General features: G+C 37.0%; 1 protein-coding gene across 2 annotated transcripts in view; it reads left to right on the top strand.

Annotated features, from left to right (window-relative positions):
* The window catches only part of jak2b (Janus kinase 2b), a 45,050-nt gene extending 19,693 nt beyond the window's left edge, over positions 1-25,357 (top strand). For both annotated transcript variants that reach the window (XM_081366752.1, XM_081366753.1), the window contains exons 6-24: positions 343-637; positions 2,962-3,078; positions 3,239-3,396; positions 3,590-3,701; positions 4,535-4,721; positions 5,555-5,679; positions 6,218-6,352; positions 6,768-6,855; positions 6,934-7,067; positions 7,149-7,287; positions 9,020-9,171; positions 9,350-9,500; positions 9,621-9,757; positions 18,018-18,207; positions 19,281-19,405; positions 23,189-23,361; positions 23,479-23,596; positions 23,781-23,894; positions 24,709-25,357. In XM_081366752.1, coding sequence (XP_081222878.1) covers positions 343-637; positions 2,962-3,078; positions 3,239-3,396; positions 3,590-3,701; positions 4,535-4,721; positions 5,555-5,679; positions 6,218-6,352; positions 6,768-6,855; positions 6,934-7,067; positions 7,149-7,287; positions 9,020-9,171; positions 9,350-9,500; positions 9,621-9,757; positions 18,018-18,207; positions 19,281-19,405; positions 23,189-23,361; positions 23,479-23,596; positions 23,781-23,894; positions 24,709-24,843 — 2,785 coding nt within the window. In that variant the 3' untranslated portion in view covers positions 24,844-25,357. The remainder of the gene's footprint in view (positions 1-342; positions 638-2,961; positions 3,079-3,238; positions 3,397-3,589; positions 3,702-4,534; positions 4,722-5,554; positions 5,680-6,217; positions 6,353-6,767; positions 6,856-6,933; positions 7,068-7,148; positions 7,288-9,019; positions 9,172-9,349; positions 9,501-9,620; positions 9,758-18,017; positions 18,208-19,280; positions 19,406-23,188; positions 23,362-23,478; positions 23,597-23,780; positions 23,895-24,708) is intronic.
* The last annotated feature ends 2,214 nt before the right edge of the window (positions 25,358-27,571 follow it).

Here is a 27,571-nt window from a genome sequence, read left to right as displayed (position 1 = left end):
GAGAAGCGAAATCGGGTTAAAATAGAAATTTGCACCTACCAGGGTTTCAAGTGCTTGAGCCATTGTAGATGCTCAGTGTGATAAACTCCCGACTTCTAAGATCATCTGGCAGTGTGACGTAAATTACATTAATGACGCAATATCACGTGCTTCAGTATTTATTTGCATACGTTTATTTGCAATATGTGCGTTGTGATTTTGAATGAATCGCACACGTTAATGCGTTAACATTGACAGCCCTAATAAAAACAAAAATGGGACAAAGACCTTTAAAACTTACATCCATCCTACAAACAAAATGTGGTGTTTGACAGTAATTCTCATTATCTGCTTAATTCACAGTTACAAGTCTTTCCTCCCTAAAGACATGAGGGAGCGAATCCAGGATTACCATTTTGTCACAAGGAAGCGCATCCGCTATCGCTTTCGGAAAGTCGTGCAGCAGCTCAGCCAGTGCCGAGCCTCAGCGCGCGACCTAAAACTCAAATACCTGATCAGCCTGGAGTCCCTGGACTCTGGCTTCTACACCGAACGCTTTCAGGTCAAAGAGCCCTCGGCCGAGCAGGTCACCATCGTCATCTCCGCAGACCGCGGCATCCAGTGGTGCCGTGAACGACACAAAGACACACAGTCTGAGGTAACCAGTTTTAGATGTTGAACCTAAATGTTTTATTTCAAATTCATGAGTAGCTCAAAATCACATGTTCACCCCTTGGTCATGCATATACACAAAGCAAGATCTAAACTTGTGTGATTGAAGTCAATCTGGTCACCAGTGTTGGTCAAGTTACTTGGAAAAAGTAATTAGTTACTGATTACTGATTACTTCTCCAAGAAAGTAATCCAGTTACTTTACTGATTACTTATTTTCAAAAGTAGTTACTTTACTAGTTACTTTTCAAAAACATGATGCACGAAATGAATACGCTATAAAGCAATAGACCTTTCTGCTTAATTCTATTCTTTCTGCATATTCCATCATCTAAAATTGAATCAAATGAAACATTTTTTAAAACTTGTTTTATTAGTTTCAGTATTTTAACTTTATGCACATTGCATCAATGACTCACTCATTAAGATGGTCGCCTGCCGCCTCCTACCGGCCGGTTATAAATATTATTTCTATGCACAAATAATATTTCTTATTTGTATATTCAAAAAATATTTTAAATAATCTCATTACATTATTTAATGCAGTTTATTTGATTGGTAACAGCCCTTTAGCATCTTATTATTCTATTGTAATTTATTGATCAAATTTAAGAATTTTAAATGAAAGATGAAGCAAATGATTAGGGAAAAATGCCCTTTATAAAGGTTAAAATATCATAAATATGCCGATTTATATATGTTAAAGCTGACTGAACTGATGAGAATACTGATTCGGAATAAATTATATTTACAACACACACACACACACACACACACACACAAAAAAATCGCATTTTTTTCCTGTTCTGTCTTTAGGAAGCCATAAGTTACAGTGGCAAGAATAACTTTGTGAAACCTTTGGGGGTGGTGGACAGGGTTTAAATTAAGACAGGAGTTTGCCTTAATCTAGTTGATCATGCATTTCTTTTCTTTTATTCCACAGCTGATCTGTGCAGTTTTTTATTGCTTGCATTCAAATAATTTTATCTTGTTTTGTTTTTTAATTGCAGTCTTTTTCTTCTGCCATTCATGCTTATCAGCTCCATGCAATCTTAAGCTTTTCTTGGTTCAGCTGCACACAGCCTGAAAAGGTTTTTTGGCAGTTTGCTCAAATAAAAGACCCATTCTAAGAGCTGTTGACTTTTCTACCTTGGGAAAGAATGTTAAACGAACAACTTAAAAAGGCATGACAAATCATGACATAAGACTGACATCACTCACAACGTACCAATGCATTATCCCTCATGAACAAATATAACGTCTGATTTTGCACGTGCATAGCAGTTTACCATTACGACATCCTTCATGAATAAACATGACGTCTGAACACGAACAAACGGTGCGTGTTGACGCGTCAAAATTCACGCGTTTCGTTTAAAGACTTTTGAACGCGATCGCTTGCCATAGTGTTTACCACTGACTTCGCGGCGCTCATGTCATTGTCACTCACGAGTCACGGCTCACGTCGCGAGACAGTCTCGCAGAATAACGCAGTAACGCAGCCTGCTTACGGGGAAGTAACAGTAATCTAATTACTGTTTTTGCAATTGTAATCCCTTACTTTACTTGTTACTTGAAAAAAGTAAGATTACAGTAACGTGTTGAAAAAAGTAATCGGATTACAGTAACGTGTTACTTCTAACGCGTTACTGCCCATCAGTGCTGGTCACACATATGCTTTAGTGATTTGAGTAAATGTTTAAACAGCTTTAACTTTATGAACTCTTTGTGAACGGCTGTTTGTTCTAGAACCCACTACCCACCTCAGGTGAAACAGATCCGACTTTAGATTAATAGAGGTCAGGCCAGTAACTGTGGAGTGTTTTACTTTCTCTATTTTTAAATAGTGTTTTCAAGGCAGCACTGATGTTCGTTAAACATTGTTGTTATTCCTCTCTACAATGAATTCAAAAACCATTTAACATATCTTACTGACCACAAACTTTTGAAATGTAGTGTATTTAATATTTGTATATTAAGTCTCTTATGCTCAACAGGCCTGCTTTTTATCAAAAATGCAGTAAAAATAGCAATTTTAAAACAATTTAAAATAACTGAGCATGATGAGTGTGTGTCATGACAATGGCAAATCGGCTCTGATGTGGCATTTCATTTATGCTGTACTAAAGCCTGAAACCTAAACCTACCTGGAAATTTAAAACAATTATTTTGCTGCCTTGAATGCATTGGCATATCCTGAAGGAAATACCAGTCTTGTTGTGTTTTATTAATATTTCTGTACTGATGCCAAAATTTAAAAAGGTTTCGTATTTAAAGAAATTTCGTAACACTATTGTACTTTCTCACAAGGACCTGCAGACATATTGTGATTTTGCGGAAGTTGTCGATATCAGTATCAGACAAGGCAAAGAGGGAACCAACATGAACCGCATTGTCTCCATCAACAGACAGGATGGAAAAATTCTAGTAAGTCTGTTGTAACTCTCTGGGATATCCTTTTATTGTTACTCTATTTTAAAGGGGTCTCAAAGTGCCTTTGAACTACTGGATTTGTTCCTGCTATTATCTTTGAGAATATTTACAGATCATGCACTAAAATGGGATTTATTTTTTTATTTTCATACAGGAGCTGGTGTTTTCCACCTCAATGGAGGCGTTGTCATTTGTGTCTCTAATCGATGGCTACTACAGACTGACCACAGATGCCCATCACTACCTCTGCAAGGATGTCGTCCCACCCCATCTGCTGGAGGCCATCGAGAGCTACTGCCACGGGCCGATATCGTAAGCACTACGGGAAATGCTTATGAATGACTGGCTATTTATTTACTCTTGGTTTTCTGTTCAGATTTCTCTAAACGATTTATTATAGAGCCCCATTTCTGAGGCTTTATATTTATTTTTTTCAGGTTTAGAAGATTTGCATTCATGCATTATTTTTAAGCGTCATCATTGTTTTCATTGCCTGTGTTGACAGAATGGAGTTTGCAATCAGTAAACTACACAAGTCAGGGAACCAGAGAGGTCTCTTTGTGCTCCGGTGCAGCCCCAAAGACTTCAACAAATACTTCCTGACTCTTGCAGTCGGGGTACGTTTTTGCAAAGTGCCATTTTAATTACACAAAACATAATATATTATCAATTAGTAGCATTTTGTACTTAAGATCGAATATTCCTCCAATCTAATCCCGACCTTCATATACTACCAATCAAAAGTTTGGACTTGGTAAGATTTTTTTGATGTTTTTGAAACCAAGGCTCACCAAGGCGGCATTTATTTGATCAAAAATACAGTAAAGTAATATTGTGAAATATTATTATATTCATTCTTATTTAAAATAACAGTTGTCTATTTTATATATAGTGAAATATTTTTGGAAGAAGTCTTATGCTCAGCAAGGCTGCATTTATATAAAATATTATTTAATTTATTTGTATTATTGTGAAATATTATTACAATTTAAAATAGCTGCTTTATATATTGCAAAATGTAATTTATTCCTGATGGCAAAAGCTGAATTTTAGCATTATTACTTTGGTCTTCATTGCCACATGATCCTTCAGAAATCATTCCTATATGCTGATTTGCTACTGAAGAAACATTCCTTATTATATCAATGTAGAAAGCAGTTGTGCTGCTTAATATTATCGTGGAAAACATGATACTTTTTTATTTCAGGATAGTTTGATGAATAAAAAGTAAAAAAGAACAGCATTTATTTGAAATAGAAATCTTTTGTAACATTATAAATGTCATTAGTGTCACTTTTAACCCATTTAATGCATCCTTGCTGAAGAAACGTGTTAATTTCTTTCTCAAAAATATCTTACTGACCCCAAAACTTTTGAACGGTGGTGTACATCAGCTGTGTCCTTTTAAACATCCTGGCAGTCTCTTGACATAATGATTTCTTTCTCTCAGGCGTATGAGGACATAGAGTACAAGCACTGCCTGATCACCAGGTCGGAGAATGGCGACTACAATCTTAGTGGAACCAAAAGGAGTTTTAGAAGCTTGCAGGAGCTGCTCAAGTGCTACCAGAAGGAAACCGTAAAATCAGATGGTATCATCTTTCAGTTTAGCAGGTGCTGTTCACCAAAGGCCAAAGGTCAGTACTGCACCTGATATTCTCATTTGGTTATATGCAGGGCTTGGCATTAACACCCACCAAATGCGTGTGGATTTCAGCTGTGGCGTGTAATGCATTCACTCCTACTAGCCACTTTGGCGGGTTGGATTTTATATAATATACATTTTTCAATTGTAGACTTAAAAATGCATCTGAAATAATAAACTAAATGCAATCTAGTGTTGTCAAAGATATCGATATGGAAATATCTGAAACTCTTCTGCAGAATAGATACACAAGATACCAGCTGCTCGTTCTCGCTCTCTAATTCTCCGACAGCGAGTTGACACACAAACCCTTTACTCGCTCATTTCACTTGCTCCGGATGAATATTGTTGGTGGTACAGGGCTTGAATTTCGGCATGGGATTGCGCGTGTTTAGCAGAATTTGTGCTCACAACCAAATTGCGTGCACATAAAGACAAGTGCAGTATATTGGCTATATACAACAGTATAATGGATCTGTACATCATGTCTTAAAGCGACAGCAGCCTAAAATACCTACTGCCAAATTATGAGGTAATATTAAAAATATATATATGCTAGTTTTCCCCCAATGGTATCGATGTCAAAATTGTGGCCAGTGAAATTGCTGTGTGGCTAGTAAGTTTGGAAAACCACTAGCCACAGTGGCTGGAGAGCAAAAAAAGTTAATGTCAAGCCCTGGTTATAGGACATACGAATACCAGAAATGTACAACTCTACAATATCACCTGGAAAACAAACCTTTTAGATTTGGAAAATGTTTTCTTGATCCTTTTATAATGGGTTGATGGTTTACTATTTTTGCTTTGTGTTTTTGATGTAAATAGAGAAGTCGAGTTTGTTGGTGTGCCGAAGTCATCGGGGTTTGGAGGTTCCCCTGTCTCCCTCACTGCAGAGACACAACATCAGTCAGATGGTATTCCACAAAATCAGGAAAGAAGACCTTGATCTTGTAAGCATCCTGTTATCTTATACATGTGATAAGATTTTTTGTAAAGGAATGAATACTTTTGAGCATGGATGCAGTAAATTGATCAAATGTGACTGTAAAGACATTTGTAATGTTACAAAAGACGCTATTTTAAAAAAAAGCTCTTCTTTTGAACTTTTTATTCATCAAAGTATCCTGAAAAAATATATCACCATTTCCACAAAATTATTAAGCTGCACAACTGTTTTTAACAAATATAATAATAAGAAATGATTCTTGAGCAGCAAATCAGCATATTAGAATGATTTCTGAAGAATCATGTGACACTGAAGAATGGAGTAATGATGCTGACAATTCAGCTTTGCCTTCACATGAATAAATGACATTTTAAAATATAATGTATAAAACAGTTATTTTAAGTTGTTTAAAATATTTTGTTCAAATAAATGCAGCCTTGCTGAGCATAAGATACTTCTTTCAAAAACATTAAAAACCTTACTGACCCCAAACTTTTGAATGTTAGTGTAAATGTCAAGTTTCATATGATTATTGTTTCCAGGGTGAGAGTCAAGGTCAGGGGACATTCACCAAGATATTCAAAGGGATTCGGAAAGAGCAGGGAGACTACGGAGAAACCCATAAGACTGAAGTCATTGTCAAAGTTTTGGATAAAGCACACAGAAATTACTCTGAGGTAAGATATAGATCAAATGTCCTGTTTTAAGAGAGAGTTTTGTCAAAGTGGACCACATAAATGTAGGGGGAAGTGTGCAACTGATTCTGGAGAAATTTTGGAATTGAATTGTGACTGACTCCCTGAATCGAAAAGCGAATTGAATCCTTGCGACCCACTGTCCTGCAGAGTTTCGCTCAAATAAACCTGAACCAGCTATTCAAGCTTTTCAGGATCACTTGAAAATCACAGGTGTGCTGAATCAGGTTGTATATAAACTTTGCAGGTCGGTGGGTTTCCAGGAGCAGGGTTGAAACCTCTGCTTTAATATAACATGTTATATCAAGATATCTCACTAAAGGAAGTATACTTGTTTGTGCTTGATTAACTGATGTAGTGGTTTCTTCAGTCTCTTAATTTTTTTCCCCTCTGTAAGTCTTTCTTTGAGGCAGCCAGCATGATGAGCCAGCTCACCCACAAGCATCTGGTGTTGACTTACGGGATCTGTGTGTGCGGAGACGAGAGTAAGTGTTCACACCGCTCACATGTGACCAAAATGATTTACCGCCGCATACTTGAGCTTGTGGATTTTTTGGTCTTAGACATCATGGTGCAGGAATATGTGAAGTTTGGGTCATTGGACACATACCTGAAGAAAAACAAGAACTCAATATCAGTTAATATCCTGTGGAAGTTGGAAGTGGCCAAGCAGCTTACCTGGGCTATGCTTTTTTTGGTAAGAAATCGCAACAATTCAGGAATAGCCCATGTGGATTGTGAGCCAAGTAGACTAATGCTTTTGTTCTTTCACACTCAGGAGGAAAAGAATCTGGCTCATGGGAATGTGTGTGCAAAAAACATCCTTTTGATCAGGGAGGAGGACAGGACGTTGGGAACCCCTCCATTCATCAAACTAAGTGACCCTGGCATCGGCATCACAGTGCTGCCCAGAGAGAGTGAGTGAACCGCATGAAGGCTCTTTGGAGAACTTGTGTGAATCTGTAGCTGCCTTTTCATTACATCTATATATTTTATCTTGCTTCACACATCATACTGCTCATGATTTACATGTGTTTAGCAATTAATCATGGGTATTCATAAGATGACATTTCACACTGTACATTCCTAAACCCTCAGTTATTGTCCTTATTTGCGTATTTGTGGGTCAGTGTCACTGATTGGCCGAACGCAGCACGCGACCTTTTTATATAAAAGCTCTAGCATTGCACTTCCTCATATTATACATTGCCAAATATACTATCAGGTTTTTTTTTTTTTTTTTTTTTTTTGGTCTTTAAAAGTAAGAATGAAATGGTCTCTTCTTCACTCCAGGTGATGCATTTTCGTCGCCATTTGACATTTTTCTCATCAAAATGCAGAGTTGACTGTTTATACAACACATTTCGGTGACAAGATACCATGAAGCAGAATGTCAGTGCTAGAACTATTTTAGCAGAAGCATATTTTACTTGTTGTCATGCACACTGACCAGTAGAGGGCAGACGTCATCTTATTAAAGAGATGGTTCACCCAAAAATGAAAATAATGAAAATTCTGTTATCATTTACTAACCCTCATATTGTTCAAAACATGTAAGACTTTCTTCTGTGGAACACAAAAGAAGATATTTTGAAGAATGTTTTAACTGTTTTTGTACACACAATGAAAGTCAATGGGGCCCAAAACATCAAAAAACACAGAGAGATTATTCCACAGAAGAAAAAAAGTCATACAAGTTTGGAATGATATGAGGGTGATTTAAATGACTGAATTTTAATTTGGGGGTGAACTTTCCCTTTTAAGATTTGTTGTTAATAAGGTCCAAAAGCATTCTGTCAAATAGTGCCGTGGTAAACAAATGTGGGTTGTTTTAATAGACGATGGCCAATATAATGATAACTTGAAATGAAAGCCACGACTTACATGTACATTACAGTAAACTGCTTATATTTACTAAATTAAATTAACTTTATTTAACAAAATTAAATTAGGCCAAATGGGAGTTTATTTGCCTGATCCCTTAAAACTCATCTTTGATCACCAAAATTATGTTTAATTTTTTTTGGTGAAAATAATTCATGCCTTAAAAAAAAAGCTTGAAGAGAACTCCACACCCTTGCTTCATTTAGTATACGTAGATCAATGAACATGCAAATTATCCCCAGTTTTTCAAATTATCAAACCATGTTCCCATTCGCCATCTCTGAGGTACACAGCTGCCTTCTAATAATCAGTATCCTCATGCTTTGAACAATTGAGAAAGTCAGTGGAGAAAGGCATATAGTTCATCATAACATCGTAATATACATAATTTACGTAATTCACCTGCTATATTGCTAAATGTACCTGATTTTTCATATCACCAGAAATGCCGGTATAACCTGGCTACTTTTGAGACACACCTACTTCAGAGCAGTTAATGATATGATTAAAGCCCGCCCGCACGTTGACGGGATTTAAAACTGCGTTTTTGAGACCGTCTTTGGTTCATTGCAGTTTTCAGGAGAAAATACTCTGCAATGGTGTTGACTGATGAATTTGCACATGAAAGTATATTTAAAAAAAACACAAACATATAAACATTAAAAACTTTCACCACAGAGGGTCTTTAATATGTAGATAATGGGTTGTCAAATTTGATTTAAATATTTGCATTTAATTTTAAGTTCATTTTAAATATTTTTATAGTTCTCGTGGAGCGAATTCCCTGGGTGTCCCCTGAATGCATCTTAGATCCGAAAAACCTGAGTCTTGCCTCAGACAAATGGAGCTTTGGGACAACTTTATGGGAGATTTGCAGCGGAGGAGAAAAGCCACTTGCCAACATGGACAGTTCCAAGGTGAAGCAATACTTGTCCACAGTATACTAATACAGTAAATATTTATTAGAAAAGCCTGTTTTAGTACAAAGTGCTGTTAAAGAAATAATCCGTACCTCTTGACGAACATTTCTTGTAATCCTCCATTCAGAAATAATCCGTACCTCTTGACGAACATTTCTTGTAATCCTCCATTCAGAAACAATTGTTCTATGAAAACCATCACCAACTACCTGCTCCCAAGTGGACAGAGCTTGCTAACCTGATCAACAGCTGCATGGACTATGAGCCAACATTCAGACCTTCATTCAGAGCCATCATACGAGACCTCAACAGTCTCTTCTGCCCAGGTCAGGACAGTCAAATGTAACACACCCAGTCCCACTGGCATTTTGATGTCACAATTTATTTGTGTTGTTGCTCATTCTTGCACTTGCTGTGTAATGTTGAGTGATGAAATGTGTTCTCAGATTATGAGATCGTGAAGGAGAGTGACATTTTACCCAGCAGAGCAGGAGCATCTGGATTCAATACTGGAGCGTTTGAGAATGAGGAGCCAGTGCAGTTTGAGGAGAGACATCTCATTTTCCTGCAGCAGCTTGGCAAGGTAGATCATTTTATTTTATATCTAAACTACTATTAAAATGTTTGGGGGCAGTAAGATTTGTATGGGGGGGGGGGGGGGTTTCAAAGAAATGTATAATTTTATTCAGCAAGAGACTTATAATGTTGAAAAAGATTTCTATTTCAAATAAATGCTAACATTCTTTTCATCAAAGAGTCTTAAAAAAAAAGGAATTGTGGTTTCAACAAATATATTAAGCAGAATAACTGTTTTCAACATCAATAATAAGAAATCCGCATATTAGAATGATTTCTAATCTAGAGGATCATGTGACACTGAAGACAATAACTGCATCCTAATAGTTGACTAATCGTTAGCCGACCAGAAGAGGCTTAGTCGACCAATATTTTATTTGTCTGTTAGTCGCAGAAAAAAAGAACTCCACAATAAAAAAAGTGTCGTAAGTCTGTGAGGGACAGATCGTTAATGGCGGGTCCTTGTGGTAGTTACAGTATGTCAGGCAGGATATCGAAACATTCGCCTATTATCCATCGACCTTATCATTGGCTTATTATATGGCTTATCATTTGAAACATGTAAGTAGTAACTTTACATGGCTGCTCACTCGCTCTAATGTTAACCTAGATAAATGCGTTTGTGCGGAGTGTGGAAGCGGAAGTGTAAAGTGCTTATTGCATGACGTGAAGGCGCCAGCATGATCACTTGCATTTCTTCAACTTCTACAGCTTCAACTTCTACATTTCTACAGATAAGAGTAATACATCATGCCAAACTTTTATTTGTGTACGCTCATAGTAACAACAAAACATTGTGCTTTTGTAAAATAAAGCAAGCAAACAGGATGTGCTTTCTGCTGTCTCGATCTCCCTGAACTGCAGTGCGTCACATAAATAAACCAATAAGTGTATACTTGCCTCACAGACATGAAAAATATATCTATAGAAAGCTTGAAATCTCAAGCGATTGGCAACCAATTCAAGTGGAAAACAAATATTCTCAGATTATGTAATCCATATGAAATGTTATTACACCCCGCCTCTAGGGGAATATAGGAAACTCTAAAAAGGTGTAATAAATAAAGTTCAATCACTCCGGTCGATAATCAAACACATACACAAATCTCAGCAGAAAAAGTAATACATTTATTAAGGAATAACAAGTGAAATAAAGAGCATCTCTTCAGGGTGTCCCAAAGGCCAAAATAACAAACAAAAAAGGGGGAAATTAATAACCTAATCCAATAATGAAAGTAAATACATTTAGCTTACCTAACTCCCTGCCAAAAACAGAGCTCAAACCAATTTCAGCTCCTACGCTCCACGTGTAGAATATGTTGTTTGGACATAAGGGGACCGGTTTCAGATGTTGCAGAAAGATACACATTCTCTTGAACTAATTAACATCTATTACACAAATTTGATCATTGGTCGGAGGAGGGATTCCGGAGCGCTCAACCCGAGAACGACCGAACCAACAATGAGCTCCCAGACGAGTTCCAGCAGCATCCTTAAAGAGACCATGCCCCGACTGGACAACCAATGGCTTTCTTACACCCCATCATTGGATAACCTATTAGAAATCAGACAAAACAAGGGAGAGAAGAGGAACACAGAGCAATAGAGAAACAATAGGCTAAATAAACACAGGTCGTAACACCCTCACACATAAAGAATCTTCATAGAATACAGTAGATTTACTCAGAATTAAACGACCGTGATAGTGCATCGGCCAACACGTTATCCTTGCCCTTCTTAAAGCGAATTTCCAGGTTAAAATCTTGGACAAAGAGAGACCAGCGCATAATTCATTGATTTGAGTTTTTCATCCGAGACAAAAAAAAAACGAATGGATTGTGGTCTGTATACACAACCACCGGAAGAGAATTAGAGCCAATATACACCTCAAAGAGTTGTAAAGCCATTCAAAAGGCTAACACCTCCTTCTCAATGGTACTGTTGTTTAACTGATGTTTCAGAAATTTCTTCGAAAAGTACCCAACAGGTTGCTCAATCCCGTTTGCATCATCCTGCAGAAGGACAGCACCTCCACCTGTAGTACTTGAATCAACATCCAAATGAAATGCACATGAATAATTTGGTGCTGTTAAGACAGGAGCACTACTCAAATGGGTTTTAACAGAATCAAATGCAATCTGGCTTTTGACACACAACGCATATTTGTTAAAGGCAACACAACAACTGAGAAATTTTTACAAAATCCCCGATAATAGCCAGATATTCCTAGGAATCTCCTGAGTTCACGTTTCGTATGGGCCCCTGCAAATTCTGCAATAGCTTGCACTTTCAAAACAACAGATCAACCCTGCCCTTGCCCCACCTGTTCCCTAGACAGGTAATTGTCGCTTTGCCAAACTCACACTTAGCCAAGTTAAGAGTGAAAGATGCATCCAGTAAACGATTAAAAACAGTCCTTAAAGTTATCAAGTACTTGTCCCATGTATCCGAATAAACAACAATATCATCGTGTTTGAAACAGGCTTAAACAGGTTTGAAACAGGCTTTTGAAACAGGTTTCAGTTTGAAACACCACCCTGCACTTGACTCCTCAAGCGATAGAACGTAGCCAGAGCGCTGTGCAGTCCGAACGTCATCGCCCTTTAATTAAGGAAATCATCCGGGGTAACGAAAGCCGATATTTCGGCTGCGCACTCCTTGCCAGTACTCCTTAAGCATATCGAGTTTTGTGACGAAGTGCGTAGAGCTTACTTTATCAATGCAATCCTCCATAAGTGGGAGGGGAGACGAATCTGGTTTTGTCACAGCATTTACTCTTCTATAATCCGTGCAGAACCGTTGTGTTCCGTCCGATTTCGGGACTAATAAATAGGATGAGCTTCAGGCGCTGAAACTCGGAACTGCGAATTAATTCGCAACTAGATATTTTACCTTGGCCTCCATAACTTTACGTTTAACAGGGTTCACTTTATAAGCACGTTGCTTAATCGGTGAATGATCACCTACGTAAATATCATGCTTCAGTACTTGAGTGCGGGTAGGAACGTCTGAAAACAACTCTGAGGATGAATTGATCAACTTTACTATATCAGTGCGCTGAGGGTCAGATAAATGTGCCAGATGAGAGGTTAAATTCTCCAAAATGGTAGAATTATTCAATCCGCCACCCAACACCAGGGTACTCTGCAGATTCAGTCCATCTTCATCAACATCACTGTCAGAAGCAACCACGATCAAAGCTACTGGAGTGATAACAGAGCTTTTTAACTCCATAGCTTACCCATAATTAAGGCCACGCCATTCACAGGTAACTTGTGCTGCACTGCCAATTTTACACAGCCTGTTACTAAACCGGATCAAATATACACATTATGTAACGGTACATTTTTAACACCCCCAACTCAATCCCTTGAATGAGAACATCAGATCCACAAAACCTTTTCTCAGAAAATGGCAACATACTAGCCAACACAAACGACTGATTGGCCCCTGTATCCCGCAGCATGGTTACAGGAACCAGGTCTCGCTCAGATCCACAAAGAAAAATCATCCCCTGACACACAAAAGGATCATATGCGGCATCAATATTCAAACTAAGTTGACTGCCAATTTTCTTAACAAAACCAGCACTTTTGGCTGACTTCCATTTTTCAGTGAGGGACAATTCGCAATCAAATGACCAAGTCCATGGCAGTAAAAACATTCACGGGATTCAACTGGTATTACTTGCTTAGGTAGACCTACTTTCGAGATTTTAGAATTTTTCTCTGAGGACGGAGAATAAAATTTGTGACGTACAACAAACGCATTTTTGTGAGTCAGAGTAAACTCATCCGCACAGACAGCAGCCTCGGCAAGAGTCAAAACTCTTTTCGTTCAAATAGACAACAATTCAGTCTTTTAATCTTCAATCAAAATCAACTCACTGAGTTTTTCAAAATTAGCGACTGCTGGAGTGACACCATCTATCAAAAAGCACAGTCTTCTCGTACACCCTTAGCACCGTACTTTTCAGTTTATCATCACTTTTCAGTGTATCGCCAAAATACGAATCTACCTCATTATCTCTAAATGCGGGCCACTAGGGTTAATGACGACTAACATCAAAATCAACAAAATGACCAGGAGCAACAGACAAAGGCACAGAGGGTGAATGATAGTCAACACTAGTAGAGGGTACATCAAATTGAGTCTGAACTGGAACGATGATCATCAGCCTGCGTTTCTAGTTCACACTGCCTAAAACGTAACAGTTGAGTAGTGTGCTCCTGACGTTTTATTTCGAGATCTAATTGCTTTAACTGAATAGCTAGTTTTAAATCCTCTGAGTTTACACCACTAAAGCCCCTTTCACACAGCGCTTTGAACCCGGGAAATTGCTGGCAAATTGCCAGAGTGCCTTCTTTGTGAACGCGTGAAACACGACCCGGGATTGATGCCGGGATCGATGCCGGGTTGGGGACCTAGTAACATTGCCGTGTTCAGTCCCGGAACGCGCGCTGTGTGAACAAAAGCCGTAATAATGCTTTGTCGTAATGATGACGCTGAAGCCGGGATCGTTCGTCAGCTGTGAAACCCTATGTAATGCGAAAGTTTATGATCGAATCAGAGAAAAAAAAGCACAAGCGTGGTTTCTCTCGAGAGAAATCGCAGCCCATAAGCAAACTTAAGACGCTGCTGAGACATTAAAAGTCACATCGATGTCACGTGTCTTTAAGGGATTTCTACGGGTTGTGTGTGAACGCACTCTCTGATTCCGGAAAATCACTGGCAGTGTGAATGAACGAAAAAAATCAAACGAACCCGGGTCACTTTATCCATGTATTTTCCGGAATCTCTGTGTGAAAGGGGCTTAAGTGAGCGCAACATGGGATCTGAACTCGCAACATCAGTGCTATCTTCATCACCAGGGTTTCCGCGGGGTTGTAAAAGGTAGTAAAAGGTAGTAAATTAAATTATGCCAAATTAAGGCCAGTAAAAAGTAGTAAAAAGTAGTAAACGTCATCTGACGAGGTAGTAAATTTTCGAAGCCCCATCTAACTGGTTCTATATCATGGGCATACCTGCAAACTTGTTGCTTTTCGGCGACAATCGCCGTTTTCTTGGTCAATTGGGTCATTTACGTGAACCGGAGAGTTTTGTTTTTTGGGGTGGGGGGAGGGTATTGTTTCTCTCACAGTAACTGCCATGCAGGCTAGAATTGCGAAACATTATTGGATAATTCTTATAATTGACATTTCTCTGGGCCAATTGGAATCTTAGCACTTTTTCTCTGGGCCAATCGGAATCTTAGCACTTTTTCTCTGGGCCAATTGGAATCTTAGCACTTGCGTCAGAATCTTGAAGCACACACACAGCGTCAACAACAGCTGAGCTCGCCATTTGATGAGACACCTGGCTATCGAGCTAGTCTAATGGAAACTCACGCATTAATTTTCCTGCATTGAACTTGTTTTAGCGCCCGCCAAAGTGATTTTTTTGTCCCGCCAAAGTCTTATTTGATCGGCGAGTAATGTAGATGAACGGCTGGGTGTGTCACAGAGCGTATGAAAGAACGAGAGAGAGAGCCGGTCGCGCGCGCGCACTCTCTGTGTAAACGAGTTAACCGTCTCCAAACCTCCAAACTAGGCGCTGTGTTGCTCTCCCTCGCACATATTAATCAAAATAAATCGACACGGTGGTAAAATGTCGGAAGACCAAAGTTTCATGTGGAGCATTCAGAGATTTTTTTTTTTTTCCTGAATTACTGCTGGGTGTAAATTGTGCTAAATAAGTTGCCTTATCTTCTCTGAAAAGCGTTCCGGACATTCAGCTGACATAAAACAACACTTTAATTAAACGAAAAAAAAAAAAAAAAACTATACAGTGATGAAATGTTTTCTATGTTGACACAAATCTTGGATGTCCATGTCTGCTGGGATAATCACACAACGCGCATGGCACGTCCAATTCGCGAACTAATGACTCATTTGAACCGATTCATTAATGAATGGTTAAAACAACTGATCTTTCCAACCGTGAACTCAGGAGACGTCTGAATGGGTAAATAATAAGTAACACTTTACAATAAGGTTCTATTTATTACATAAATTATATAAAAAGTACAGTTTGCTAACTCAAGCAATAAATAAATAAATAAAAGCACTTGTTTTTTTAAAGCATATGACTACATTTTTCCACACAGTGCTATCAAGAATCAATAAGAGAATCGTTAAAGAATTGGATCGATAATCAGAGTCGTCAGTGGCATTATTATTGATAAAATCTTATCAATTCCCATCCCTATGTGAAGACAGTAAAATTATAATCAAACATTAAAGAACATTCATGTTTATTAATAGTTTTTTTTTAGAGTTAAAAGATTAAAACATTTTGCTAACATGAGGTCTTATTGTGTCACTGTCAGTCTTTTTACATCAGTGCAAAACTAGGGAATGCAGATTAATTATTATTGTTATACATTATTCATCAGCATGCATTGATTAATCCCATGGCATGTAGCAAAAAAAAAAGTTAGTCTTCTCCATATCCTATATCTCCATAATAGATATATGATATTTCTAATTTGTTTAGGTCTGTGAGGCGAATAGCCTAGGCTACCTATACGCTGAGTTTCGGTTCATGTCTGAACGTGTTGTGATTATACAAAATAATTGAACATGGATTAAAATTAAGATAAAATTAATACAAAACCAAATTCGTTTCAAAGAGGCTTTGTGGGGTTTTTTTGTTTTTTTATGTCTCTGAAAGTTTTAAAAGCATGAACGAACGGTTAGGCTACATAACATGTTTTTTTTCCTCAAATGCAAACACGAAACACGAAATAAAAGACAAAATACTTTTTAAAAAGACAAACCATAAATTTTTGGGGAAAAAATATGGATTTATAGCTTTTGAAAAAAAAAAATCTGTATGGATTAATAGCGTTTTGGAAAAAAATATGGATGGATTTATAGTGTTTTGGAAAAAAAAATATCTATCTCTCCCTCCCAGTGTTGAAATTAAGTTATAATTGCCTCATTAAATTGTGATTAAATATGTTATTAATTCATTTTGGAAAGATATTTCATGTCTTTACTTGTCACTTTACTTATCACTTAACACTGCTACCGTTGAAGTTTGAAGCCGTGTTGGTAGTAAAAATATTGTGATGGTAGTAAAATAGGTGGTAAAAAGGTAGTAAATTCAATTTAAGAATCTCTGTATAAACCCTGATCACTTACCTCAACGTTAGAACTAGGCTGCAAAATACCCTGCTTAATGCAGCTTGAATTATGTCTCGCAGTTCCTTCTTTCTAGCAGTTTTTATAATAATATCATAGAAGTCAGTGATTAAGTATAAATCAACTTTCTGACAGGACTCCAAAACATCACATGAAGGAGCCTGTTTTTAACGCCTCAATACTAAATTCCATTTATCAACCTAATACTTCCCCAACACGCATGGAAAAAAACTGCCAATCAAAACATAAAATATATGTGGTACTCACCAGCAAAGCCGCAAACTTCTCAATTTGGATCGGGCGAATTTCCAAATCAAAAATAGAATTGGTCGGACGAGCCCCCAATTATTACGCCCCGCCTCTAGGGGAATATAGGAAACTTTAAAAGGCGTAATAAATAAAGTTGGGTTGTGGTAATGGAATCCCAGCAACGAATCACTCCGGGGGATAATCAAACCAGAAAAAGTAATACATTTATTAAGGAATAACAAGTGAAAAAAGAACAAACAGAACAAATATAAAAAAGAAAGAGGGGGAAATTAATAACCTAATCCAATGATAAAACGCTTTGGCAAGCTTTATGCGTGCGCTTGAGAATTAAAGGCTCATTATTATGATTTATATGAATCATTAATATACACGTGCGATTAGTCGACTACTAGTCAACTAGAAAAATCTTTAGTCGAGGGCGCCGCTGAAGACTGAAGTAATGGGTGCTGAAAATTTTGTTTTGCCATCACAGGAATGAATTACTTTTTAAAATATATTAAAATAAGACAGTTATTTTAAATTGTAATAATATTTAACAACATCACTGTCACATTTATCAAATATGTACAGCATTATTTCAAAACCAGTAAACATATCTTACCAACCCTACGTTTGAATGGTTGTTTATGTATGAATTGTCGATTTGCTTCATATTTCTGTAATGCTTAAAGGGGAGCATCAAGTGTAGCTCTACAGATTTTTTTATTTTTTATGACTATTTCAATTGCCACAGTATTTGGAAAATAGTAAAAAAAAAATTAATAATAATAATAATAATGTGTGCTAACCACAGTAATTATCTCCTGTTTCCAGGGAAATTTTGGCAGTGTGGAAATGTGCAGGTATGATCCCCTGCAGGACAACACCGGTGAGGTGGTGGCAGTGAAAAAATTACAACACAGCACCACTGAACACATCCGTGACTTTGAACGGGAAATCGAGATCCTCAAATCCCTCCAGCATGAGAACATTGTGAAATATAAAGGCGTGTGCTACGGTGCAGGTACTGGATGAAGTGTTGTGAAACCTTTTGTTGCTTTAGATACGTCATCTTTAGTTTACACCCAAGCATTTACTCAGAATTTGAGTGACTGCCAATGTTTTCCATTCCCTTACGTGTTGATTGAGTCCGTAAAAGATCAGATTTTTTTACGATTGGCTAAATTGACATTGCTTGATAATTATGAATAAGATTGTAGTGCTGGCAGATGCATTGGCATGTGCTGTTACACTTGGTTCAACTACTTCAAATCAAAGTTTGATTCCAGACAAGCAATGCATAGAAATTAATCAAGTGGTATTTTGGCCATTTACCACCAGAGATCATCAATGAACCAGAAATTTAAAATTTCTGTTAATTTTTTCAGCGTTGATCAAGTTGACATTTCTTTGAGTGGCAGTAACTGAGCATTATAAGGCCATATTTTGATTAATATTAATAATACTCTAAGATAGAATTAAGGTGTTGTGAGACCATCAGTCTCTTGACTGACCAGCACAATGATAGCATTAATAAAGGATCACAGTCTAATTACGTGTTCCCATGAAAATTGGCTGTCCTTTTCAAACATATAAAAGCATGAAATGAAAATTCGCCCAATCAATTTTTTTAATGCATGTTGAAATTCGCCCCATAATTTCTTTTAATGCATGTTATTGATTTTATTTTTTAACAATTTATTATATGCATAAAATATGTGCTTAGTATATAGTATATGCTTTATTTTTAAACCTTGCCTAATTTTAATCAAAATATGTTCTGGTGAAATTACTTCTTTCTACAAGTTTGCATTTAGATCTGCCTCCATCCAATCAACAATGTATAGGCTCTCATTTACTTTTCATTTACGCTTGCATTGCAAATGAATGTTTTACTTCCATAAATGCACCAAACCCAGCTCTTGTCTCAAAGAGATTCGAATCTGAACCAGAAGAGAACCCCCAAACGAGTGCATGATTTTTAAAACCGTGTGCATCTAGTTATTGAGCGCTCTCCATTGTTTCTAGACTAATTTTTACCACATTGAAGAACTGTGCTTCTGTCTTATTGCAAGCTCTAATGTCTTGTTCTCTTAGGAAGGAGAAACCTTCGACTGATTATGGAGTACCTGCCTTATGGAAGTCTACGAGACTATCTCAACAAGAACAGAGACAGGATTGACCACAAGAAACTTGTGCATTATGCATCTCAAATATGCAAGGTAATGGCCGTGCACAGACCATTTGTGACCCTGGATCACAAAACCAGTCACGTCGCACGGGTATATTTGTGGCAGTAGTCAGAGTTATTGATTTTTCTTTTATGCCAAAAATCATTAGGATATTAAGTAAAGATCATGTTCCATGAAGATATTTAGTAAATTTCCTATCGTTAATATATAAAACATTTATTTTTGTGAGTGAATGCTGCACAATCGTGAACATAAATGAACAACTTTAAAGGAGATTTTCTCAATGTTTCGATTTTTTTGCACCCTCAGATTCCAGATTTTCAATAGTTGTATCTCGACCAAATATTGTCCTATCCTAACAAACCATACATCAATTGACAGCTTATTTATTCAGCTTTCATGTGATGTATAAATCTCAATGTCATAAAATTGCTCCATGTGACTGGTTTTGTGGTCCAGGGTCACATTTGAGGGGTATGTGTTGAAACTGAAAAAAGGCACCCCCTCCCTTTTTTATATATTTTTTTTATATTTAGATTATTTAGTAAGCCTACATAAAAGGAAGAAATGGTCACATCTTCATGACAAATTCCATGGGCGTAGATTACGCGGGGGACGTGTCCCCCCCACTTTTTATAAAATGTTAATTCGTCCACCGCACTTTTTCATAGGGAAAGTGTGTCCACGACAACCTGAGGTTTTCGCGGGTGTGTATAGCCTACATCGAGATTTAAAATCCAAAGAGTCAAGGATAGTCTACGTGACTTTCACGTTTCCATGGTAATCAGTCACTCGCGCATCATGACACGCCTATCCGCGGCCAATACATTTTTTTTCATAGAGGTCGTCGCAATGAGTTCAAAACGGCAAAACAACTCTTCACTCCTTTTTCACGAAAAAGTCAAGCACTGTAAGTAAGTTGTCATGTGGTATCCGAATTGGGTTGCACAATGATGAATAACTCTTGTCTATTTCTCTTGTTGAATAATTAACAAGTTTACTAGGCTACTAAAAATATTCACTACCCACGAAACGTGCACTTATTTTCAATCTTTTTTTATTCGTAATGTCTTTTATTTTCACAGATGTTATCAAAGCTCTTCAAATTAGAATAAACATGGTGATTGTTAATGCTGAATTTGTATTTTCATGCATTAACAGCCTGCTTGAGGCAGCGTTGTAACGTGTAGGCCTACATGACAAACTTTAAGTTCTCTTGAAAAAGCCTAACCAGAAAGTTTGAAGTAGTTTTAAAAGCTTGAAGTTTGAAGGTTTTCAATTGGAAAGGTTTAGTTTAGTAAGACAGACAGATAGATAGATAGATAGATAGATAGATAGATAGATAGATAGATAGATAGATAGATAGATAGATAGATAGATAGATAGATAGATAGATAGATAGATAGATAGATAGATAGATAGATAGATAGATAGATAGATAGATAGATAGATAGATTACTTCAGTGTGACATTTTACCATATTATCATGCTTAACACTGAGAATTTGAATAATTGTAATTGTGATGATCAAATATCATAGGTTAGGGCGGTTGGCGGGTGAATTATTTATTTTTAACAGCAGATTTGGGTGACTCAAAGTGCACCAGATTAATGAATTTATCTTTAAAATGTAAACATTTTCTTACGGGGGGGCATGCCCCCGTACCCCCCTAGAGGTACCGAGCTCCACCCACAAACACAGTAGGGTATATAATGGTCTATGAAAAATACTAATTTTATTATCTTATTATTAAAATACATGATCAGGATTTTACCACCTCTGAGTTTGGAGCCAGGAAAAACCCTGCATGTGTGATATAAAGTACTGAACATCTTTCTTTCTTTCGTTCTGTCTTTAAGCCAACTAAGCAAAAACCTGTCAACAAAAGTCTGAAAAAAAAAATGGTATTACACTTGACATTCTGTCCCCCTCACTTTTGAAATGATGGCTACGCCCCTGACAAATTCAATAACACAAAATAATATTCTCAAAAGCTTTAGATTTATTTACTATTAATAACAACCATAATAATAATATAGATATACAGGGTTTCAGGGCTATAAGGGCTAAAGCCCTAAAAACATGTTTTACTACATTTATACATGTGAAGACGAGCGGAGAGTAAAGAATAGGCCTACTATAGATTCAAAAATTAGCTAGATAGCGTATACGTGCATATTAACAGCCTTGAATTAACCATAGTTTAATATTATTACCATAACATGATTAAATGTTCATCAGCAATCATAAATCCAAGAAGAAATTTCTTAGAAATGTTACCTAGGTGATGAGGATCACTCAGTCGCTTTTTTCTTAAGTTCCAGTACGAAACAGTGCAGGGGCGCACCTGTGCTTATGATTTTCCGATGGTAAAAACAAATTATAGGCTATGTTGTTGTATCACTTATCAATATATTGTTAACATTTTACAAAAGTGTAACTTAAATGCAGTTACAGGTGAGTGCAAATGTGCATTTTGTCCGTCATTAAAACTGCGCCGGCGGCATCACATTACATTTTCATCAACAGGTTACAAACTAGCTTGTTGTACCTATATGGGCGCTCAGTTTTTCCTGTTGTAAATTACATTTTGCCAAAATCTCATTTTATAAAAGATGAAATGCCTATGCACAGGCTATTTAGAGGTATAGTGGAGGATTTTTTTTACTTCCGGGTGGAATACCTATACTATTGGTCCTCCTAATTGTCAATCATTCTGGTGAATCAATCAAACTTTTCAAAAAGTGGAGAGGGCGGGTCTTATCTAAAATTCGGAAAGATCCTCCACTATACCTTTAAGTGTAGACTGTGTATTGGCTATGACTAGCAAATGCTAGACCTCTCTCTCAGGTCAGGTCCCACATGTCAGTCAGACATCAAATAAATAAAATATGAGCCTTTATAGACAGTGTTTAGTACTTATTCAAACAACAAGATCTTTGTTTACCCTTGCAAAACTTCGTTCAGCTGCTGTGCGGCTGCTGCGGAACTTTAGTTCATTCAGTCAAGATGGAGGTTATCAGGCCCGTTATCAGGTTTACTGACAGTTTCAGGATCGAACAAGATTTACACTGCTCTTTTTAAGAACTTTCATTGGCTAAATCTTTGAAGAACCAGGATTCCCTTTGTCTTAAAAAACCCATATACGAAAAAGTGCGATTTATAGACTTGTGTGATTAAAATCTTAAGATTCCATATGCATTTTTATAGTGAATATACACTTTTGTAGTTACGCCAAGCTCTAAAACAGGGGTTCTCAACTCTGCAGCAAAGTGGATCTCGAAGGACAGAGTTTAGCTCCAAACCTGATTAAAAAATAGAAATGAATGAGAAGTGCCTTAAACTAAATCATACCTGTCGCACAATTGTCCGTGACTACTCTTTTTTCGTGTATTCTTGAAATGTATATTAGTTATGCTAGTTGTTTTTGCTATGGTATCTTTAAACCATAGGCAAAAGTTCCTTGTGTTAGTGTTCTTTAGCCTGTTGGTTTTTGTTCATGGTATTCAGCTACAATAAAATGCAATAAGACTTAAAATAAATGTGAATGATAACTACGTTATTTTTTTTACCTTATCAAAATCGAAATTAGGAATTGATAAGAATCGGAATTGGAATTGTTCAAATTTAAACGATACTCAACCCTAGTCTTGTAGTAATATCATCATGCGTCTCTACTAATTTTATTCTGTAAGCCTCCTTTTTCTTTCTCTTCTCTTCAAACAAAAAGTCTCTTCACTCTTTTTTACATCATCTTATTCCACAACAATGTTGAATCTCCTGAAATTGTCACGTCTGCTATGTCTCTACAGGGAATGGAATACCTTGCGACAAAGCGGTACATTCACAGAGACCTGGCCACACGAAACATCCTAGTGGAGAGTGAGTTCAGGGTGAAGATTGGTGACTTTGGCTTGACCAAGGTTTTACCTCAGGACAAAGAGTACTACAAGGTTAAGGAACCTGGAGAGAGTCCAATATTCTGGTATGTTTGTTTTTCATTAAAACCTGTGTGACTGTAACACAAAAGAGGAAAGCAGAGGAAAGCGAGTCATAGGTGTTTAGAACAACATGTCTAAAAAATATTTGTTTGTTGTGACAGGTATGCGCCCGAGTCTCTTACTGAGAGTAAGTTCTCAGTAGCGTCAGACATCTGGAGTTTTGGAGTGGTTCTGTATGAACTCTTTACATACAGCGACAAGCTCTGTAGCCCACCTACAGTAAGTATCACAGCCGTTCTTTGACATTTCTCGTTTTGTTCTCTGGACATGCTGCATTCACAATAAGGGCAACATTTAACAGTTGCTTGTTTCGAATTGCTTTGGCTATGTAAATCACACAGGACGTCCAAAGAACTCGTCAACGACACCGCTTAAATAAGAAGCTCTATTTTGTTGTGTTCAGGTTTTCCTGAGTATGATGGGAGGTGACAAGCAGGGACAAACGATAGTCTATCATCTCATTGAACTCTTGAAAAGAGGAAACCGTTTACCCCAACCTATGGACTGTCCCTCAGAGGTACCAGATCTCAGAACACATTCAACACAATATCAACTGTATTACTTTTTTTATTTTTTTATACTTTTATAAAAAAAAATTGAGTTTATTGAGATGCAACAACTTATGCCAGTATAATACAACAGTGTATCATACATTAAAAAGTTCGATCTCTTTTACAGAATAATAAAAAATAAAGAAAGAAAATAAAAAACAGGCACAGGTCAATTAGGATAGCTATACATTAAGAAGAGTTGGAAATAATTATGCATACAATTTAGGAAAAATAGTAAGTGATTAGATCACTAATGATTTAGTAGTAAATAAAATGCGAGTGAAAATAGGTTGATAATCAAGTTATCGTATCTCTTTCTACCGCGGTCATTATATTACTAAAATCAGAATTTGAAATAAAGGAAACTATTATATTTTTAAAAAACTTCAATATTAAAAACTGTGGAAACGTCATCACAGTCCGTGAAAAGGTTCTATTATAATGATTTCTGAAGGACCATGTGACACTGAAAACTGCAGTAATGATGCTGAAAATTCAGCTTTGATCACAAGAATAAATTACAGTTTACAATATATTACAATAGAACACAGTCATTTAAATTGTAATAATATTTCACAATATTACTGTTTAATTGTATTTTTGAGCAAATAAATGCAGCCTTGCTGAGCATAAGGGACTTATTTTAAAACGTAAAAAAAACCTCACTGACCCCAAGCTTTTGAATGGTAGTGTATAATTGTGTAAATGATGAATAATTCAGGTCAAAAACGGGTCTTTGTAAATCAGCTCTTGTTAAACACTGACTTTTTGAATTCGTAGATGTGCGAGATCATGCAGGAATGCTGGGATAACGATCTCAGTCTTCGGCCAACCTTCAAGGAGCTCGCTCTCCGTGTGGACCTGATCCGGGACGGTAGCGATTCAGACCGATATACCCAAGTGCCTGAGTTTTAAGGGAGAAGCTTGACTCGCTCACCGCCGCCACCCAGATATCCAGCTTTGAGTCTGTCCTCTGGCCCTGTCCGCTGTCTTAAAATCCTTCTTTGTGCCATTACGGCAGATCTAACCCCAGGACTTGATCACCTCATCTTCTGTCTGAACAATTAACGTCATTTATATCAAGAATGGGTTTCTCTTTTGCTAGCAGTGCTGGCATGCGCCCCTCTATCAGCGATGGTATAAATGAATGAAGCGTTTTATTAAGAAATGCAAAGCTGTGCATTTTTACATCCATGTGTTTGTATGTACATATATAAAGATGATTTTATAATTTTATAAAAATGAAATGAATTGTTTGGAAGCAGCGTCATGTAAATTAAGATTTAAAAAAATATATAATTGTTTATTGGTTGTTTGTTGTAATGCAGTTGGTATCTGATTGAAAAGATATAAAAGATCTTGCTATTGTAAGTCTTTCTGTTTTTCTTTGAATAAAAAATGCTAATGTGTTTCAGTCATCGCTACAGCCCAAAGTAGCCGCTAATGAGCCATTCCCCAGTGGCATATTCCCCATTAACCTCTTTGTAAAGCAATGGGCATGTGGAGTACATGCTAACGTGTTTCTCTTCAGCGCCACAGTCGGTCAAACTGCTATTCACAATTATTCAAGGGATTCTATGGATAGACTGTAGAAATACATTTTTGTTTTTTGTCCTCAAACAGTTTGATATTTACTTGAAGAAAGAACATGCGGGTTGTGTATTCTGATCCGTCATGCCCCTGGAGCTTTGGAATGGTAACAGTGCGGGGTGTCAAACATAGACTTGACATTATCCTCTTACTGCTGGCTGGTACCAGTTTTCACCACACCGACTGACCCTGTTATTGGACCAATTTGAAAGTTTCCGAAATGAAACTGATCTGAGTACACTACTCAGAACTATTTTGTGACAGTTGAAGCTTGTTTACAAAAGCAGCATTGGCCTGTAAGCCAAACATTCTGCTTTGCTTTGTCCTTTCATTGTTTACTGAAATGTAAACAGTTCAGTCGTTTCCCACAATCCAAAGTGAGAGCAACTTTTTAGTCGTATCGCTGTAATTCTGGCGTTCACATTGTGTCTTATTTTGAATAACTTAAGTACATATATTAGGATGCATTTTCATCATGATTCACTTTGCTTATAAAATCACAATTTGATTTGGATTATGATGTCAATTTCTCTGCAGTTCCCAAATGCCCTGATTTTAGTCCTGAAGCCAGCTTGGATTAAGCTGTCACTATTTAGTTCACATTTTTATGGTAACCATGGCATTCACAGTACAGAGTTTTGCTTTATTGAAGCAACCGTGGATATGCTGACACCTGACAGTGTCTTCTCAGTAATTCAGGACAGTGCAGAAGACTTCATGTACTCTTGATGTACTGTAATTGATCTGTTCTTTCACATTTACAAGACCTCTGTTAACTCGTATTATATATTTGTGTTATACAGATAGAGATTGTCACAGATATTGATTGCAACACGTTGACAGCTCATGTTTCAGAGAAATGAGTGTGGAATAACATTCTTTTATAATTGAAGCAACATTTATGTGTTGCATATGCATTAGTGAAATAAGTATTTTGATAAAAGTGCATGAGAGAATGGACGGAAGTATGGCATGCCTTTTATTCCTTAAACTATATTTGTTTCAGTCATGTGACTTTATTCATCTGCCACATTTATGGCCATCAGTCGGGTAAAGTAATGGCAGTGAATACAAAAAAAAAAACATTGACCACTGGATTTGATCCTTAAAAGGTCCCAGAAAACATTTTGCACAAACCCTACCATATCTTACATTCATGGACATTTATATATTTAATCCAATGGCCATTGTATGTATGTATATATATATATATATAAATTACTGTGCAAAAGTCTTATGTTGTAAGCATTATTTATATCTTTTGCTGTAGTGTCAGTAGGAAATATCATTTTACATTTCCCAACATTCCTCTTGCCATCAATATATTAGAGAGATAATTGTATGCACAAGGATTCTGACAACAGCTGGTATGATCTGATCTCATCATCATCGAGTCTGTCTGGGATTACATGAAGAAACAGAAAAAACTGAGACTAAATCCAGAAGAATTGTGGCAAAGTTTCCAAGACGCTTGAAGAAACCGACCTGCAAAGTTACCTGAAAAACAATTTGCTATTTTACCTGGACAAAAGCTGTTTTAAACACAAAGGGTGGTCACACCAAATATTGATTTGATTTGTTAACTGATCAATTAAATCTATTTATGATATTTTTGGAAGCATCCTCACTTTACAGCATTTTTACACAAGTGCCCAAAAACTTCACAGTACTGTAGATTTGCGGGTAGGTTTCTTCCAGCATCTTCAGCCATGTGTCTTCAAGCGTCTTGAGACATGCCTCCCCAATAATATTTTGACAACCTGACAATGTGATTTAAACTTGTAAATAGCATTCATGTCCCCATAGAGCTTGTAATTACAGCTTGTAAGACAGGAGTTTTCTGAGAGCTCCTACTTGTTGGACCACGTGACAGCTGTACCCCTGACCACTACAGATTCATTTAGGCATTGATAATAGTGTCGTACATAATGACTCCCAGTCCGAGTATGTGAACTGGTCCGAATATAACGCCACGTGTTGTCATCTAGAGACCGGCGTGAACACAGCATTAATCCAATGCTAGGTTGTTACTGTAAATTTGAGCAGTTTTTAG

This window comes from Scardinius erythrophthalmus (genome assembly GCF_964197995.2).
Source record: "Scardinius erythrophthalmus genome assembly, chromosome: 5".
NCBI classification, from domain to species: Eukaryota; Metazoa; Chordata; class Actinopteri; order Cypriniformes; family Leuciscidae; genus Scardinius; species Scardinius erythrophthalmus.
This window is presented reverse-complemented; position numbering and strand designations above follow the sequence as displayed.